This window comes from Piliocolobus tephrosceles, chromosome X, assembly GCF_002776525.5.
Source record: "Piliocolobus tephrosceles isolate RC106 chromosome X, ASM277652v3, whole genome shotgun sequence".
Classification (NCBI taxonomy): Eukaryota; Metazoa; Chordata; class Mammalia; order Primates; family Cercopithecidae; genus Piliocolobus; species Piliocolobus tephrosceles.
The window spans coordinates 80,942,098-80,962,786 of record NC_045455.1 but is presented as its reverse complement, the minus strand read 5'-3'; the positions used below and the strand labels follow the sequence as shown (position 1 = coordinate 80,962,786).

General features: G+C 32.5%; 1 protein-coding gene across 2 annotated transcripts in view; it reads left to right on the top strand.

The window, feature by feature from the left end:
* Positions 1-20,689, top strand: part of NBEA (neurobeachin) — a 743,995-nt gene that overhangs the window by 336,245 nt on the left and 387,061 nt on the right. For both annotated transcript variants that reach the window (XM_023208811.1, XM_023208812.1), the window contains exon 35: positions 6,631-6,692. In XM_023208811.1, coding sequence (XP_023064579.1) covers positions 6,631-6,692 — 62 coding nt within the window. The remainder of the gene's footprint in view (positions 1-6,630; positions 6,693-20,689) is intronic.

Here is a 20,689-nt window from a genome sequence, read left to right as displayed (position 1 = left end):
ATAACAAATTTTAAATAGCATCACATTATTCAGGGGAAATTTTGCTGATAGTTGAATTTGTGATAATCTTACAAGAAAGCTTTCAGTTTTCAGAGCTTTTTGGGTTTCAGAATTGTAAAGTATCATGGATGTACAGCTAAAATAATTGCCCCTGCGATTTTTAATATCTCTAGATGCGTAAGGGTGTGTATGTATATGTTTGTGTTCTGCTTCTCTGTTTCTCTTACACATAGGAGTTCATGCACATGTGCACACAGACACACACACACACAACACACACAGATGCATGTACACACACATCTTGGGATGAGTAAATAGTTTCCTTGGAAGACAGCCAAACTTATTTGTTTATATATTGTCTATGGCTACCTTTGTACCACATGCCAGAGTTCAGTGGTTGTGACAGAAATTTATAGCCACCAAAGTCAAAAATATTTACTATCAAGTCCTTTACAGAAAAAGTTTGCCACCACCTAATATATCTGGTATATCCAGAAACTTAAGTTTTGTTCCTGTTTTAAAGACAGTAAGACTGTCATAAGTTGGTGATAACTTAGTTTTTAGTGAACTAAAGATCAGTGAATGCATGAACTCTCACTGTCTCTACCGTATTTTGCAGGGTTTTTTTGGTTGTTGTTGTTAAAATTTGTAGTCTAAACATGAATGTAAGCTGTATTGGCTTAATTATATTTAAATAAGCTTTTTTAGTCAAAAAACTGAATTTTATTATAGTTTTAAGTTAATGTTAGAGTTGATCCCATTTGTAATACAGTTTTAAAATAAAATACTTGAGAGAACACAGAGGCAAACCTTAAAATGTTCAATTAACATAGTAACTAATATTACCTATATACATCCTATATACATCTTAATATTAGTTTTAGCAATAATAAAATTTTAAGCCATTATTGTTATTTCAAAGGATGTTTCATGTTGATTTTTGTTTGTTTTCTTGGTTTTGAATTAGAAAGCCACACTAATTGCTTGCTTTGCTCTTTTTTAAGGTTTAAATCTTAGTAAGTTCAGGTGACTTACATGGTAACATTGAAAGTAAATTTCACAGAGAGAAGCATATCACAGTGAGGGCATAGGAAGATAATTTCATGTTTCAGGTTAAAAAAGTAAAAGAATAGTAGAAAATATCAGAAATTACTGTTGTGCAGATAGAGATGCGTAAGTATTATAGGAGTCTAAAAGATACTCAATATGGTAATACCCTGTGTCTTAGAATCCTTCACCATACCACGTGAGAAGTGGAGAGAACAGAATTTTGAAGAACACACCACTGAAACTAAGGCACATGAAGCATAGTGGACATGCAAAATTCCTTTCCACACCTATAGTTACTCAACATTTGTTACTGAAATGAAAGTATTTCAGTGCCATTCAGCTCTACTAATTTGGGGATTTTTTAAAGTTAAGAATAGGCTGGGCCTGGTGGCTTACACCTGTAATCCCAGCACTTTGGGAGGCCCAGGTGGGTGGATTGCTTGAGCTCAGGAGTTCAGATCAGCTTGGGCAACATGACAAAACCCTGTCTCCACCAAAATTACAAAAATTAGCCACTGTACTCCAGCCCGGATGACAGAGCCAGATTTTGCCTCCAAAACAAACAAAAAGATTAAAAATCATTAGAAGATTAACTAAAACTAGTTAGTCCTGGGCATATTTGATTTTTAAAATTCAGATTGTCAGTATAGTCATATCTGCTTGATGGAAAATAAATTGGTATCCTTTATTGTGGAGAGAAATATTGTCTAGAATGAAACTCATCACTTTTCCTTCTGCAAATTTGCTTCTTTATTTGCTTTCCTTATCTCAGTTAATGGTATCATCATCACACTCTGATGGTTCCTTTACCATGCCCCAAATGGTTGTTAAAATATTTGTCTAAAATAGTTTGTCTCATTACAGAATGCCTTTCAAGTCTGTCTCTACTTGCATTGCCACCATCTTGAGCTCAAGCTTTCAGTTGTGTAACTAAAGTTTTTAGTTACTAGTTTCTTCCTGTACTGCTGACAGAAAGTGGTCTTTCCGAAATAGAGCTAATTCTGTCTGCTCCCTGCTTAAAATCCTGTAGTTTCTCCTTGGTGATGACAGGATAGTATGCCATGTATGGCTCTACTTCCTGCCTACCTCTCTGTCTTCCTTTCCAGTCACTTCCTTACATTCTTCACACCCTATGACATAACATTCCAACTCCATTTTGCTGACTATAGCATGCTTCTTTATACCTCAAACATTTCTCTGTCACTTGGAATGACCTTCCCTTCTTTCCATTTTTTGCTTAGATAGGCTCAGCATTATCCAACTTAAATGTCACATTCCCCGTAACTTCTTCTCCTAGACACAGTTGCTTAATACCCTTCCTGTGCTTCTCACACTACATTCTCTATGAACCCCCTAAGATTCCCTATCATGATTATTTGCTTACATTATCTGCCCCACATCCCACTGAGCACCTACCATGGTGTCAGGCACATTAGAAATACGCTTGGTAAATGTTTTTTGAATGAATTCGGATCTTATTCTAAAAAATGATGTGCTTATTATTGCTCAAAATGTAATTTTTATCTACAGTTGATAATGATGATTTATAGATTTATTGATTCAATTGATATTTATTGATAATATATTGAAAGCAATCATAGATGTCTGTCAGAGTCTCCTCTCTTGGATCCTTCAAGAAAACTTTAACATTTAAAAGATGAGTTCCATATAAGAGCATTATTTCTTGTCCCTAGAACATGTGATATTCTTCATCTCCCACCATGAGGAACATTCTGCTAGAGATGGAATTTTTCAACAGTATTTTAAAACTTTACGGCTCTTTTAACTTGATATTCAATTCAACAGATGTAAAAAGTTAGACCCACAGATTGACTCAAAAGAGTCTGACAGTTCTTTATTAAAATAATATCATTGTATCTTTTAGTAGTGTTTGTATTAAATAAAGATAGCTTTGTTTCAAAGGCCAAGCTTCTAACTTTATACTCATTTTGGAGATTTCTTATCTGGTTTATCATTTGTGGCAGTTTTTTGTTTTGTTTTGTTTTATCTTGTTTTTTTGGTGGGGAGGGAGTATCATCCTGAAAGTAGAAATCGATTTCCTACCCCTGGTCAGTGTGAACCCAAAAGAACTGCGAGTTTTTTTGGATAATGGTTTACTCAGCTATATCTGTTTTATTTACTGCCTGGGTGTGGACCACCTCAAGTTTGTCCAGCTAATGAATCTTCCCAAGTACTTGTATCTTAGCCACTCAGTGAGCTGACTTCATCTTTCAACAATGTAGTTCATAATATATTCAAAAGCTCTTAATGGATGATTTCCTTACTGTTAAAGTATCTCCCAAATATACAAGCCTCTTTCCTCATAAGCCCTCACACATTTATTGTCTACATTCCAGGTGTTCATTTTATACTGGTGGGCTATATGGTTTGCAGTACTGAATCAGTAATTCTGGTTAGAATATTTATTATTCTAAAAATATGTATTTTTAGAATACATATTTTTGGTGAAAATATTCTATTACTTTGCCCATACTCCTAACTGTATTTTTGCTGGGGAGGCACATGTGTACAGCTCCTTTGGGAGCTACTTCTTACTTAACAAGGCACAGATTGTCATGATAGAATAGGAATACTATAAATAGTCCTTAGTATCATTTCTCAAAACATTTTATACCTTGCTTTAAATTTTTCCTTTTGTCTTTCAAAACTGTATAATTTTCTTTCTTTCAATCTTAATCTATCTTTGATTTTTACCCTAGCTCTCCAGTACACTTTTAAACACTCTTATAGTTTATTCATCCATCCCCCAAGCTATAAAAGTTTTTTTCAGATTTTCTCTTTGTTCTCTGCTTCCTGTGTGCTTTTCGCTTAAGCTATTGCTTTTTGTTCCCATATCTGACCACAATAAGCTACTTTCACCAGGAAAACTGTCAAAATCATTCAACTTTGAATTGACCATTATGACCATTCTCATAATCATATATTGCCATATTATTAATACCAAACTATGTAGCTCTGCAGCAAACAGAATGGGCTTTGAGTTGGATGACTTGAATTTGGGTCCCAATTCCACCACTTACTGAATGACACACCTTTGGCTAGCCACCAGATCTCTTCAATTTTTATGTATCAAATGAGGTAGTTATACTTACTTTAAACAGTTATTAAGAAATTCAAATGAGATAGCATATATGTAAGTTATCTGTAAATTCTAAAGTTCTATATAAATTTTATATAATCTTAATTTCAATTAAAATATGGGCACTTGGGAAGGTATAAATAATAACTTATTTATTACTGTAAACTCCTTAGTACTAACACTATATTTTGCTCATAAGTGGATATATCAAATGAATTAATTTGATTATGAATTTTTTGTGACATACAAAAAGGATACAGTCAAACTTTTTGAGACATACACTTGTAAAATATTTGTCTTATTCATATACAGCTTAAGAGTTACTTATAGCATCAGTCAGTGGTTATATTTTCATTATCTCCAGTAAAACATTGAGTTTACCTCTTTTTTTTTTTTTTTTACTAAAAACCAAAGTGATTATGTAATTTTTGAAGATAGATAGGTCTTCCAAATTTGCCTCTGCTTGTGTTCTCATTGTCACGTTTAGTTTTTCTTTTGCTTTTGGGAAAATCCATTTGTTCCTTCTGTCCAAAACTAATTAGACAAAACACATGAGTAAAGATGTGAGATTCTATGGACTTGAAATCACAATGGCCTTTTACAAAATACTGAGAGCACCATTTGCAAATTGCAGTTTTGCTATTTTATCAATTTTTTGTCATTCCTTTTGAACAAAGCATTGATGAAGCATTTGTTTATATTTTTCTTATGATGGAATGATGGTATTTGTAAAATCTATAAATGTTCTTGTTACATAGTGTTTTTTAAAAGTTCATTTAAAAAATTGACTTCTGAGAAATGAATGCAATTTCATGTTTTTCCTAATTTTACTTCAATTTGTTACATATTTAAAAACTCATACACAGAATATATATGAATAATTCTTTATATCACAGCCTTATTGTCTAAATTTACATGAGTTTAATTGTGATCATTTGGCCTTTTACTTGTTTTCTCTTTGTCAGTATTCAAATCTTTGAGTAGCCAACAGGTGATTCATGTCCCATTAATCTTTCTGACTCCCTAGAACTTGAGCATGAGAATTGCTGATCAATTACACCAGTTGTCTCTTAAATGAGCTTCTCACATCTGCCTCTTATTTCATTAGTTAACTGTCTGCCCTAAGATCTGATCAGATGGAACACTAGTACGTTTTTATAGCTTGTTCTGTCAGTCGGTACAATGAGGAGATAGGGTCATTAGCAAAATGGGCACAAAAGGGTATCTATCCACTACCTACAGTAAATATACATGCTAGTGTCTAGAAGGCATTTGAGACTGTTTATTGAAATCATCTTAAGAAAAAATAACTGGTTTCACTTCGACTTTCCATTTAGCAATAAATAATGTTAAGACCATGGCCTTTCTTACTGTGTGATGCTTTTACTAATTACATTTATCATCAAAGGAAGAAAAATGATAGTATTTCTAAAAACTATGAATGTTCTTGTTATATAGAAGTTATTTTTGAAAGAGGAAAAATCTATTTATTAAGTTACTTTAATTTTAAAAGCAGTGAAAAACTTTAGAAAATAGTTTTAAATTACCAAACATCATAATTAACTTACTCTCAACAGCTTTATTAATACTTGATTACCTCATTCTCTATGTTGCCACTTCAAAAAACTACCAATTAAGATCTGCTTTCTTATCATATACATTGTTATACAGCAGTCATACTTTTAATTGGAAAAAATCTTGATAACTTTTCATCAATATGTATAAGAAGAATTAATGTTTAAACTGTTTATAGAAAGAATACGTTCTTAACCTGTAGAATGGGAATAATAATACTGTGTCACAGAGTATAATGATAATTAAATGAGACCATGCACATAAGGCACTGTACCAATGTGTTAAATATTGCCCAGCACATAGTAAGTGATCAATGAGTAGTAGCCATTATTACATAGACATTATTACATTCTATTTTTTTCTTCTGCTATTTGGGGAGATTGGAAGTATAACAGTGCAATGTTTTATAAGCATTGGTTGATGTGTTAATCATACATACTTTTTTATTATTTTTAAAATTATTTAATAACTGATAAGCTGTGGAAATTACCTGTTTGTAAATTAATTTTGTCTTTTGGAACAAAATTTAGGCAGAACTTCAATGATTATTGTTCTTTGCTCCAAGGAAACAACCATATAATAAATGTCGTTGGAGTAATAGCAGCTATACATAGCTCATCAATTTTATTAACCTTCCCCATTTTGTTTAAATGTAAGAAATGCCTCCACCAAATAAACAACCAAAGCATGAAGTCAGTTTTCGAGTATTTTCACATCTTGTGTATCTGAATAGTTTTAAATTATTGTTAAAAATGTATGTTAGGTGAACATTTTCATTCAGTTTACCTTAGGAATTCTATTTAAAAGAAAGCTTTTTTATACATTAAAATTATGTAATGAAATAACTCAGAATGGTAATTTCTACCATTGTAATTTCATTTTGTTTTAACCTTTCTTTGTTGTAGGCCTTGTTTGTATGAAGTCCAGCACATCTGTGGTTGAGCTTGTTATGCTGCTTTGTTCTCAGGTACAAAATCTCATTCACTCAAATACATTAATATATGAGGACTTTTGTGACTAATAATAAAAAGTACGTGCATGTGAGTGTATGTTTATATATTTTTAAAATTTCCATCTATTATCCCATAGATGGAGAAAATAATTTACATTGAGTTATATTAGTATATAGATTATCTTACCATGTAAATATTGACTTATTCTCCCTCTTCCTTCTTCTTCTCTTTTTAGCAATATTCTCCTATGCTTTCAATTCTTCCATTGTTTCCTATCATATATATGTATATAAAATACATATATAATGCATATATAAACATCGTAATTTATAATTTTTAAATGTATTATTAATTACATTGTTGCTTTGTTCGTCTCTATTATATTTGGGATAACAAAAAGTAAGTTTTTTAGTTCCATGCCCAAAGTGTATCACAGAGCTTAAGACTTTGCTGCTTTCTCTTTTTTTAGGTGTAATTTGTATATGTCAGTATAAATTCTAAAAATATACTTGAGCTGTTTATCTTTAATAATCAGAATCAAAGATAAATGGTAATTGTTGGGTATTGTTTCTTCTTAACAATTACAGAGAAACCAAAAATAAAATGTAAATATATTTTCTGATTACTTAAGTAGGAACTTATTGGTCTTTCTTCTCACCAGCTCTGGCGAGTCTCCTAGCAGTCCTGATTATCCTGATTATCATATTAGTGTTAAATATTTTGTAACGTCAGAATGAAATAAGAGCTTGTGTGTGTTTGTAATAAGCAGTTATTACCTTTATTCATAGTTTCCCCAGTAGAAAGAAACATATATCTAAGCTCTTCCTAATTACTGGCCTGAGGTTTGCTTAAAGCTACAGCTAACTCGCAAACAAACAACAATATGAATTCAAGTGATCCTCTAAAACATCAGCAAAACTAAACAAAACAAACGAAAAACTTACCAATTGATTTTCAGTTTTCAGGTTTACTTTCTTCAAGAATATATTCCTAGGAAAATTGTTAGGCCCATGCTCCTCTTTATAGCCAGGAACAACATTGATAAGGAAGAGGTTAAAGAAAGCAGCATCCCTGTGAGGAGCTCATCTGCAGGGCATTTGAAAATGTTGTCACCTACTGTTGAAGTCCTGAGTTCAAGAGACTCTCTGGATCTTTTCGATTCATGATGATGCACAGTTCTGTAAAATGCTTTAATGGAAAAATAGCTTAGAATTCCTTCTTCTATAGCCCTGTGTTTCACTGCTGTTCAGAGAAATAAAGAGGAATGTAGCATTAAGATCTAGTGTCTTTGATGGCCTCATCATCTAATCATAGGTTTAACATTACTCATTTGCTGGCTCCAGGAATTCCTGCCATTAAGGGCCCTAGAGATGAAACTTTGCCTCAGATATTGATTGAAAGGAAGAGTGAGAAATTTAAGCTGTCTATGCAGTGCACTTTCTTTCAGTGTTTCAGCAAAGCAATATTGTAAACATGCCTCTCGATTTGATTTTTAAGTTGAATTTTTAAAATAATTCAGTTTTTTAAATATTTCAAGTATTTAATTGATTAAATGCACCTCATTTAAGTAAATTAAAAATATATGCTTATTCTTTAAAATAGCTCCCATTGTTTTTGTTATTTTCTGTTTAACTGAAATAATGCTTTCCACTAAATATTTTTAATGAAACAAATAATCCTCCTTTATTCCTATTCGGGGGCATCAGTTTACCATTTTACTGTGAAATTAAGCTTGTAGAACTATCTTTGTAGATCATTAATTGCTCCATGTCTATTTAAAATCATGTCTTTAGTTGTAAGGACACACATACCAAAAAATGGACATGTCTTCAACGTTTCTTAAAATGATGTGCCATTTTTCTATACTACTTAAATTCAAGATGATTTAGATCCTATTTTCATCCATTAACAGGGCAACATAGCAGTAGCATACCTCTGAAAAGAGAAATAAATACAGTTAATGATGCTGTGGAGACTGCTTGGCATAGCTCTCTCCAAAGCAGTTCTTCTACAGCCCTTAATGCATCTCTTGTAGAATGAAGCACAGTCCCTGTAGAATTACTACAGTGCTGTAGGCCATCTTTGTGCCAAGGCAGTAGGTAATCCTGGTGAATCTTGAAAGCTACAGAGTTCTGAGTACTTTTTGTTTTACTCTACAGACAGCCTTTTGTAAGTCTTGATAGCTCCATGTTACTATCATGAGCAGTATTAATACTAATAAAAATAGTTGAAAATCTGAATGAATAGCTTTAAGTTACTATCTTGATATACTATGTGTATATTTTTTCCACAGTGAGAAATCAAACTAAGATCTTATTCATATTGTAATTTAATGCTGGTTAGAATAAGTTAGAATTCTGCAAATGGAATTTTTAATGTATTTATTTGTATAAAATATGCTTTTCTTTTTCCAAATTTAGACAAGCCATTTAAAGATAAAAATTTTTTGAGAGACCAGGCAGCTAAGTATTAAAAAGGGAAAAGAAAATGCAATATTGGGTTTTTTATAGGATTTTGTTTTTCTTTGCTATAACACATTAGATGGCTTTTATTTTTATGCTTCTCATTTTCATTTTGGAAATTTCCTGTTAGCAACTACGTACTATTAAGGATATTAGCTTTTCTTTCTTATCTGAGCTCCTGAATAAACTTACTATTGCTAATAGTTTGTGCCCAAAATATGGTCTAAATTTACATGAGATCATATTACAAGTGTCTGAAGGTACTTTTCAAGGATAATTCAGTTCATATGGGCAAACTTTTAAACTCCAAGGGATGTATCATCCAGTCTACCCCCCAGTGTAATTTTACATCTTTGTGGAAAATGTATTTAAGTCTTAAGAAGAAGCTGTTAATATTATCATTACTATATATTTATCATTCCACAAATACCCAAAACATTTTTTACTGTATTCTGGATTTTTTTCTGATATAGATTTTATGATACAAATATATTTATTCTTCTTCACTTTTATTTTGTATTAAAGTTGACGTTAGTAGCATTTTAAAAATTGGTTTCATACCATTTTGAAGTGAAATGAACTAAAGTAAAAAACTTAATACCAAATCAGAGCTTAATTAGGGAGTACAAGGTCTTCTACAGATTCTTCAGTATGTCAGTGGTCTGATACTATCTTTTATCATAGCTTTTAAAAAAAAGTTTTATAATTAGATATGGTTGAGGTGCTTATTCTCTTTGTGTACTTATTTGTTTATTACATTATTTTTACCATATTGTGCTCTTTGATGAATAGCAGATTTAGTTTTCAAGTAAACTTCTTTGGATACTATAATAGTTCCTAATTACTTCCAGATTTTTTAAGGAAGTCTCCATAAGATATACTGCAGGAAAAATGGACTGATGTTATCCCATAGCATTTCTTTAAGTTTTTGTAAGTAAAGCTTAGCAGATGTCACTTGCATTTTTCTGTGCCTTATCTGTCAATAGAAAATATTTTATAAGTTGAGAAACTGTATATTTAAAAAATTCTTAGTATTTAAGTGCTTTCTGACTGGAGGCAATGATTAAGCAAATGCATGCTTAGTAAGTCATTTCTACTCTCACTGAAAACCTAAAGCTATATAAGTAATATAAAGTAATAGGCCTGCAAAATGAATTATTTTGTGGTTTGTTTGAATTTACTTTTTTCTAAATACCTCATATACTTAAATAAAAAGAATTTTAGTGACTTCACTGATATGATCAAAGCATTAACCCAGGACTTCTAAAGACAACACTTATAAAAGAACCACAACTAAAGAACAATCTTTTTTTTTTTTTTTATTTGGCCTTTGAACATTTACGTTTTTCATTTCTTCTCCAGTTTGATATAGTTGACTCAAATAGTACAAAAGAAAAAATACACTTTTCTTCTGCGAAATACAATAAACCTGAGGCTGAGGTTCAAAGACATAGATAAGAGAACATAGAGGTCTATTAAAAAATATTCATTATAAGTACTCAATAGTGAAAGGATTTTTGGTGTATATAGTAAGATTTCAAATATAAGAAAACCAGGGATGGAGTAGATGTTTTTTCCCCATTGTCTTTGGAAATATCATGAAATTCTAATTATCATGATGAAGTTATGTCACATTTAATTTGGTAGTTATTTAGTGACTACATATTTTAAGCATTTTGTTGGTTACTAAAGACTTACACATTGTTCCATTTCTCACGTTTAGTGTTATCGATGAAACTTGCCAGTTTTGAAGCTGAATTTGAATTCAGTTAAGAACGATAAAAAATTATGACCTGATACTTAAAATTGAATATAAATGAGCAATTACCTTTGTGTGGTTAGTAAATGAGTCCTGTGTACCAGCAATAAGATTGTCATGGAAAGGTTTATTGAGGTGAACTAAAAATGAGCCCTGAAGGTGCAAGGTATTCTGTTCAGCATAAGCAGAGAAGGAGAACTGGGCTGAAGAAACAGCCTGAGCCCTGTTTCTTCAGAAACCTGAGGTCTGGAGAGAAATGAGTCTCTCATTGGAAGAAGAATCATCTTGGGCCACACATAACATACACTAACACTAATGACAGCTGATGAACTAAAAAAAAAAAAAAAATGTCTTGTAATGTTTTAAAAAAGTTTACAAATTTGTGTTGGGCCACATTCAAAACTGTCCTGGGCCACATGCAGCCCATTGGCCACAGATTGGATAAGCTTATGTTACTTGCTCAAGCCGGTTACCAGCCTCATTTACAGCACATCAGAAATTAAGTAGCCATATGTGATTAAGGTCAAGGGATAGCAAAAACAATTTTAAAAAAATTAGAAAATTTAAAAAACAACAGCAGAAATTAAGTGGCCAGGCAATATGTAATATTTATTTGTTTACCTAGGCAGTGTATAATACAATACCTTCCTCAAGAGTATTTTTAATATAAAATATTGTAGTGTGTTAATAGTATAGAATTAAGGCCAGTAAGAAACTTCTAACTTTTAAACAGTATTGGATAGTTCATGATCATTGACTACAGATTCTGTTCTAAAAGAGCCACTTTTTCATTTTCTAATATCTAAGAAATCCCTGCCTTGCGGCCTAGATGGTGGGTGACCCCACCTCTTATCTGTGGTGTAATGTCATTTCCAAGTTAAATGGGGCAAATTTGGGCATTTAATGTTTTTGGAGTGGCTATATTATATAATCTTTATTGCCATAAAAGTTTGTAATATGTCCTAAAGTATAAAGAAAAGTTAAATAGGAAGGTGAAAATACGGTGAGGCATAAAGATTATAGTCAACTCAAATAACAATAAAGATTTAAAATTATTAGAGAATATGGAGAAAATTATACACTGAAAATGTAGACATTTTAAAGGAAAAGGAGTATCAATAGAAAATAATTGGAAAATTGTATTTAATATATCTTGGGGAGAATCAGTACAGAACACATTGCAACAGGAAGACAGACGCTCTCTCTGTTATATGTTCAATTACTTATAGCATTCCTGGATGAAAATTTAATCAAGGAGTTAAAGAGCATATAATTCAGATTACTTTTGATTAATTCTGTGAGGTATTTTATTGTTGGATTCTTTTTTAAAACTCTTAGAGACGTTAGCAGGTATAAGACATTTTCAGTCTCTTTTATGTTATAAAATATTTTTTCTAAGCTACCTGCAATACATACAATACTCACACATCATTTAACACTTATATATAACAACTTAGCACATATCCACTTCAAATTAGAGAGGTAAAAGTTTATGAAGAAACAAAAAGTTCTGACCTCATCTGTTAGAAATGATAAACTAAGGCTGGCTGTGGTGGCTCAGGCCTGTAATCCCAGCACTTTGGGAGGCCAAGGCAGGTGGATCACGAGGTCAGGAGTTCCGGACCAACCTGGCCAACATAGTGAAACCTGTCCCTACTAAAAATACAAAAATTACCCAGGCATGGTGTGGGCACCTGTAGTCCCGGCTACTCAGGAGGCTGAGGCAGGAGAATCTCTTGAACCCGGGAGGTGGAGGTTACAGTGAGCCGAGATTGCACCACTGCACTCCAGCCTAGGTGACAGAGCAAGACTCAGTCTAAAAAAAAACACACGCACATACAAAAAAGAAAGAAATGATAGAAAAGAACAACAGTCTTTTTTTCCTCGTGTCTAATTTCTCATAATTCTAGTAAGATTGAGGGAAAAAAGAAATCAATAAGCCTAGGCCACCTGCAGGATCATTTTTAAGAGTGTTTAATGTCTGTGACAGAAGAGAAGGAATGTAGAATATGCTGAATCCCTGGATCCCTGACACTAAGTCCACCTCCCTGACCTAAAATTTCTTTCCATGCTGTGCCTCAAAATTCACATTTCCCTTTCTCCCAGTATTTTGGTTTATTTTTCTTTAATCTTTATTTTCCTGTGTCTACAATGTATAAGTTTTTCAGACAAATTACAACAATTTTGAAAAATAGTGAAAACTATATATATATTTCACAGTTTTCCCTCTAGCTCATGTTCCCTTTTCTGGTGGTAGATTTTCTTCATTTTTGTCTTGTGCATATTTTAATATGCTTTATTTTTATTAGCTATGACGTAATACGTAGTTTTCTGTATCCTCTTTTTTTGTTGCATTGTACATTTCCTCATGATCATTTTTTCTGTGGTTTCGTTGTTTAAATAATTAGAGACTCACAGGAAGTTGCAAAAATAGTACACAGAGTCGCATGTACCCTTCCCTCAGCTTCCTCCAAAAGTAACATCTTACATATGACTGTAGTAGAGTGTCAAAACCAGGAAATTGATAGTAATGTAGTACTGCCAGCTAGATGATAGACATTATTCAACGTTCTCTGTGTTTTACATGTGTTTATTTCTATGTGTATGTAACTCAATAAAATTTTATTCCAAGTGTTAATGAAACCAATACGGTTGTTCTTGTACCTCATATCTTCCCAATTATTTCAAACTCTTTTATTTCATGAAGCCTTTCTGTATTATTATTATAAGGTTTTAATCTCTCCATCATTCCCTTAGCATCTGAGTGCATAAATCTGGATGGTAAATATAGGAACCTGTTTATATGTTTTAATTAGATGCTCTTATATGTGATTAAGGTATGATTTTCTTTATCCACCACATTTCAGTTTGCATTAGAATAAGCTGCGTTTCTGGTATTTCCTTTCTTTCTGAAGAACTCTATTCAGCCAATGGAGAAAATAAGTATTGTATAGTCTCAATATATTTAACTAACATTTATGAAGAGCATTTAAAAGCATACATTGTTTATTTACAACAATCCAAAAGAAAAGACTGCTTAAGGATGACACAGAACTTTGAAGTTTTCTGAAGTCACTTTATGGATGTTATTCATTTCAGTTAAGCTACAAATTTACACCATACTAAAGATCACTTTATTTTTCTATTGCCTTGTGTTATGCTTACCACTATGTCTTCCATTCCTAGTATAAATATCCAGCACATAGTATAGGTAATTATTAATGACATATTGAGTTATTTTATAAATAAAAAAGAGTATATATTAGCTAAGGTGATTTGTTATTTATTTTTATTGTGATAAAATACGTAAAATGTAAAATGTGCCATTTTTACCATTTTAAGTATACAATTCAGTGGCATTAACTAAATTCACAATGTTATGTAGCCATAAACACTACAATGTGAAGGTTAGGGAGGCCAGTCCCCCTATGCAGTCAAAAATATGCATATAACTTTTTACTCCCCCAAAAGTTAACTACTAATAGCTTAGCACTAGTGACCAGAAGGAAGCCTTACCAATAACATAAGCCATCAGTTAACACATATTTTCTATGTTATATGTATTATGCATTGTAATCTTACAGTAAAATAAGCTAGATAAAAGAAAATGTTATTTAAAATATAAAAAATATATATAGATACATAGCCAGTATATATATAATGCTTCTTTTTTTAAATTTTAATGTAGTCCAAAAGTACAAGAAGCTGTTTCAGAGGTCCAAAATATAGTAGGTGTTCAAAGAAAGGTCAGCTAATTATGTGTCAAAGATTCTTGTACTTAGTTAAAAATGGTGATCTCTAAATTTCTCTACAACACTAATGTTCTTATACTGGCTTCCACACCTATTGCTGCATGATCATTTATGAATAAATATGAAATATTTAATATAACTTAGTACCTATTTCTAAATCTTAAACTACACATTTGAATGTTAGAAACTTTAACAACTCAAAACTAATATATAAACGTGTGTTGTATATACTCATAACATATGCTCTCTTTAAAAATATTAACTTGTAAAACAGTCTAGATTTTTTTATTATAAATGAATACAAATACACTCATTTTATAATAATAAGGTATGTCCAATTTTAAACATAATGATCACCTAAAGTCCTATAGAAGCCTCCTTATGTTTAGATGATACGCCAACTTTTCCTTGAGTAACCAACTAAATATATTTCAGTATTTCCTAACGGTTTTTTTATGGTTGACTATTACATCAGTAATCGTCTCTTTGAATTGATTGTTGATTATTCATTTCTTACATTCAGTTTTTCCTGTAATACTTTTAGTAAGATCTTCATAAAAATAAGAAATGAAAATGAAATAAATGGTACTTTAAATACTTCCCAGATATATTTTTATTATGTATTTTTTACATACATTGAAAAAAATTCTTATCTCTATTGTTACCCTGCAGAGTATTTTTTTTCACTTCACTCCTCATACTTACTGACTTCTCCAACTTATTGCACAGAATTTCTAAACATACCAGTTATGATGAACATTCACTTTGAAAATTTTAAGAAACACACCATGTATTTTAGTGACAGATAATGATAAATATTAAGGATATCAGAAATATAAAATCAATTCTGAAATTCTTGAAGACTTAAGATGTCAATTTACTCTTCCGTTTTTCCCATGTAATGTTTTTATATTTTCAAAACGTTTATGATGGATTGAATCTCTGAGAACATTAAATTGGTTGATTTAATTGTATACAAAGAAGAGGGAATGAAAAATGTACATTGAGTTGACATAGATGAGGAGAAACTGATGGGGAGCATTATGTTTTAGATCTGAGATTTCTTCGACTAGTCCATCTAACTACCATAAAGTGATTGTGAAGAGAACATAGGGATTTTATCATCATCCTTCTGGAACTTATTTGTCTTCAAAGTGTTTAGTTTCAAAGGGTCCTTAACATGAGATCCAGTTCCCTGAAAAAGTCCTTCATCTTCAGGAAATTTTATGCATACATGTTGAAGAGTTAAAAAATTGTGACAAAACTATCTAAAGACTTGGCAGCTCTCTGCAGGCATTCAAACCTAAAGCTAAGTATGTTTCCCCATGAAAATAAAAGGTTGTTCATTTAGTTTTTCAGCAGAAAAGTGAGTATATGTCTATGTAGGTGTGTTTTCTCAAATGGCAAAAAATTCTGGAATAATTTGTAAGATAAGACTTTAAAATATACCTTTTTCCTGTCATTGCCAAGAGTTTGTTGTTGATGAAATGACAGTAAATTATTCTTACCCCTTTGCATGTGTTCTCACGTATCTGTAAGTCTTTGTATTTGTCAGTGAGAATTGTTAGAGTGCTAGGGCAGGGATTAAAATTGTCTTCCATGTCCACCTCTCTCCCATTTTTTAACTTTCGAGGTAGCTTGTATCTCAGCATCCGTAACAAACAAATAACGTTTCTTCTCTATGCTATGTACTTTTCTTGTCACAAAGTTTTGTTTATCTCTCCTTTCAATATTTTATCCAATTATTTTTTGAAGCTCTTGTAATCAGTTACATAGTAATGTGCACTTAAGAAGTATTTTTTGAAATTAGCCAGGCATAGTGGTGCACACCTGTGGTCCCAGCCACTCGGGAGGGTGAGGCAGGAGAATTACTTGAACCTGGGATACGGAGGTTGCAGTGACCTGAGATCGAGCCACTGCACTCCAGCCTCGGTGACAAAGCAAGACTCTGTCTCAAAAAAACAAAACACAACAAAACAAAACAAAAAGCAAAAACAAAAAAAAAGTTTTTTGAAATTATAAAAGAAATGTGCATCAGTGTAAAAGAATATAATCATTGCCTATCCAAATTTGTTAGAAAAAATTCAAAACCATGTGTATCTCATTTACTTCACACACACGTGTAAATAAAGTACTGCAAATATAAATAACTCCATTTCAGAGGCAATGTGTCATGATTAATAAAAATAACATTAAGTGATGAGAACATGATACAGGATTTATCCCATTTCCTATTTTCAGAGTTTTAAAACTATTTCGTTTACATGCTTTAAGATTTGTTATATTGCCAGCATAAATTCTTAAACCTTACTCCTATGGAAGAGGGCAATAGAAATAGAAATTTTTAGACCTGACTTGCATTGAAATGGGCAATAAGAAGCATAAATTCTTGTCATAGTATTGCACTTTTCCATAGGAGTCAGGCCTAAAAATTCATCTGTACCTTAGGATAACCAATGGGGAAGATGCCCTTTGTTACACTTTTCCTATAGGATACATTTTTGTTCTCATTCCGTTTTTTTTCTTTATACTTAAGCATTTTTGTTTGCCACCCAATACTGTGTACTGTTATCTACCTAGATGTAAAGGGATTGGACTTCTCAACTAAATATGGTAAAAAAAAAATTATCGTTGCCCCTTTTACAACTGTCATTCACAAATTATTAAACATGCTTTAAAAACCACATGCAATCCTAACATTTTCTGAGGAGGAAAATACACTTTATCTTGCGAAGAATATTTTATTGTCCCTTTTCTCTCTCTCATTTAGTAGATGAAAAAAATAAACTTCTGCTTTCTTCATTGACCACAACGAGAGTCCACAATATAGGTTTTTTTTGTTTTTTGTTTTTTTTACTTTAAGTTCTGGGATACATCTGCAGAACATGCAGTTTGTTACATAGGTATACATGTGCCATCGTGGTTTGCTGTGCCTGTAATCGAGGTTTTAAGCCCCACGTGCATTAGGTATTTGTCCTAATGCTCCCCCTCCTCTTTCCCCAACCCCCCAACAGGCCCTGGTGTGTGATGTTCCCCTACCTGTGTCCGTGTATTCTCATTGTTCAGTTCCCATTTACGAGTGAGAACATGCAGTGTTTCATTTTCTTTTTCTGTGTTAGTTTGCTGAGGATAACAGTTTCCAGCTTCATTCATGTTGGCACAAAGGATATGAACTCATTCTTTTTTATGGCTGCATAGTATTCGATGATGTATATGTGCCACATTTACTTTATCCAGTCTATCATTGATGGCCATGTGGGTTGATTCCAAGTCTTTGCTATTGTAAATAGTGCTGCGATAAACATACATCTGCATGCGTTTTTATAGTAGAATGATTTATCAACCTTTGGATATATACCCAGTAATGGGATTGCTGGGTCAAATGGTGTTTCTGGTTCTAGATCCTTGAGGAATCGCCACACTGTCTGCCACAATGGTTGAACTAATTTACACTCCCACCAACAGTGTAAAAGCGTTCCTATTGCTCTGCATCCTTGCCAGCATCTGCTGTTTCCATACTTTTTAATGATCACCATTCTAACTGGCATGAGATTGTATCTCATGAGAGCCCACAATATGTTTTATGCTAAATCCCAGAAAATAACTGATAAAAACTTATGTTTAAAATGTCTAGTTTTAGTGCTGTCTGTATGGCTAAAGTCATTAATTCTCCAACGTTTCTACTTGAAGCAGCACCTCGTGGGCTGCAGTAGGGAGGAGTTGGAAAGGTAGCCCAGATGGTAATGCATGTCAACCACTGGAATCACAAACGTCCTATGCTCTTAGACTTTCAAATTCTCATTTTTACTTTATTATTCTTACATTCCTCAACATTTTCAATTACATTACTTGAGGTTATTTTTTAATTTTTTGTTTTCCTCTCAGACTCCAGGGGGGCTGAACATGTAGTATATATCCTGGGCATAGTCACTGCCTGCGTCTTATGTTTCTCACACCCCAACTTGAATAAACAAAAACTTTAAACTCTCTTTCTTCAGAAAAAACAATTGATAACATTTTTGTGGCCTTACACATTGTTAATAGCAGTTCATAGTTTTTCATGTAGTTAATAGACATTTACTTGGTAATTTGAAATTATGCAAATTGTTGCAAATAGTTGAAGAATTTTGAAAACCTTCAAAAACTGAATTGTACTCTCTTTTATTAGGTGGAACCACTTTGGCTATTGCTCAGGGCAAGGCCTGCGTAACTGCTCTTGTGCCTCAACCATATCATGTTAATGGAGCATGTGTGACAGAAAAGAAAACATTCATGTCGGGAAAACAAAATAATAATAGAACCTAGGGGAAAAAATGCACCAGGAAATATAACATTTAAACATTTTTACACATAAGGATTTTTTCTGTGTTTGCCATTCAGTGTTGGTTAAACTTCTAGAATTAAACTCGTTTCCTTAATGTTGTAGTATAGTCATTGTGACAGTTGTACCATCTATTTCTTCTGGCCCTAGTGTCATCACAGACTAATAAAGCCTGGCTCTTCCTTTAAAAATACGGTACTTAAAATCTAATTGTATAATATGCACATAAAACACATAAAGAGTAAAACTGAACTCATAGAGTCACATGAAGAAGACTATTCAGCCAGCTGGTGTTAAACTCCCATATTGAAAAATTGGCAGTTCAAGTTAAAGTTGCTTTAAATTCCTCTATCAGATAAAAGTATTTGATGTCTACCTACATCAGGACAGGTGAGCAGGACAGATAGCGGGATAGACAGAAGACTTAAATTTCCTGCAGGGCACGGGGAGAACCAAAAATACCTTATTTACATTAAAAAAATCCTTTCCTTTCTTCTTTTCATAATTAGCAATACTTTTTCATGTCTTCATGGAAAATGAGAACCCAGTTAGATTCTTTTTCTGTAGGATTAAAGAAACACTATGTTCAATTAGTATTGTTCATCTGTAGTAGTATCATTTTAAGAGGGGTCATTACCAGTCACCTGGTTTCATATATCTGGCAATAACAAGAGGTGGATTGTATGTTAATCACTATTGACCCAGTAGATCACTAGTTAATAATATTTGTTATTATCAGACTGTAGCAGGTGTTCAGAGTTAAAATTATATTAGAATTTAAAACCACACATCTCTTAAATTCAAAAAGACCAAGACAAATAAGACCAAGGAGTTTATGATTTTCTGGGAAAGAAGTACAGTGAAGTTTACAACCATGTTACTAAAGTCTGGGTGCCTTTATGAATAATAACTGGACTATTTTATACATAAACAAGTAAAGGAAAACTTCACACTTTTTATTCTTTTTCTGAAGAATTAACTGTTCTTACCCCTTTTCAAGACACCCCATTCTTGTATGCATTCATCAGGATTTCCGTCACCTTCCATCTCTTGTAATCTTTCTGTCTCTCCTTCACCCTTTCATTCTGGTCCACAATTACAATTAAGTCTCTTCATCATAAACTTCACAAAAGCTTTCAAACGTGTGTCTTTCTCTGAGCATCCTGTCCATTGTTTCTTGGCTTTAATCACAAAGCTTTTTGTGATTGTTTGCTCTAGTTACCACTTTCTCTTTCTCACTTACCAGCCCAGTACAATCAGATTTCCCTCCACAGTATTTAGGTCCTCTCTTGTGTCTTCATCATACCTGACTTTTCTGAAATATGAAAATGACAGTGTAATGTCATGCAAGCAAATGGAATAGCGATAGTTTTCTAATGATTATAATTTTAAAATATGAAAAACTTGCAAAATAAAATGAGAACGTGACACAGTCCCACCGTGAAAATGAGAAAGTGACACAGTCCTACTGTCAGAAAATGTTTAATGTTCTCTTCAACAGGAAGACTTCTGCCACTGGCTCTCCTCTAATATTGACGCTTCTTTTGGTAGAAAACTTTAAAAAAGAGCAACTCAGGCCTTCTGAGGAGTTGAACACAAATACAGGTCAACAGTGTTATATTGTTATTGAACAAATTCAGGAATTACGTTGCCTTGACAAAAGCAATTCTGTGTGTGTGTGTGTGTGTGTGTGTGTGTGTGTGTGTGTGTGTGTGTG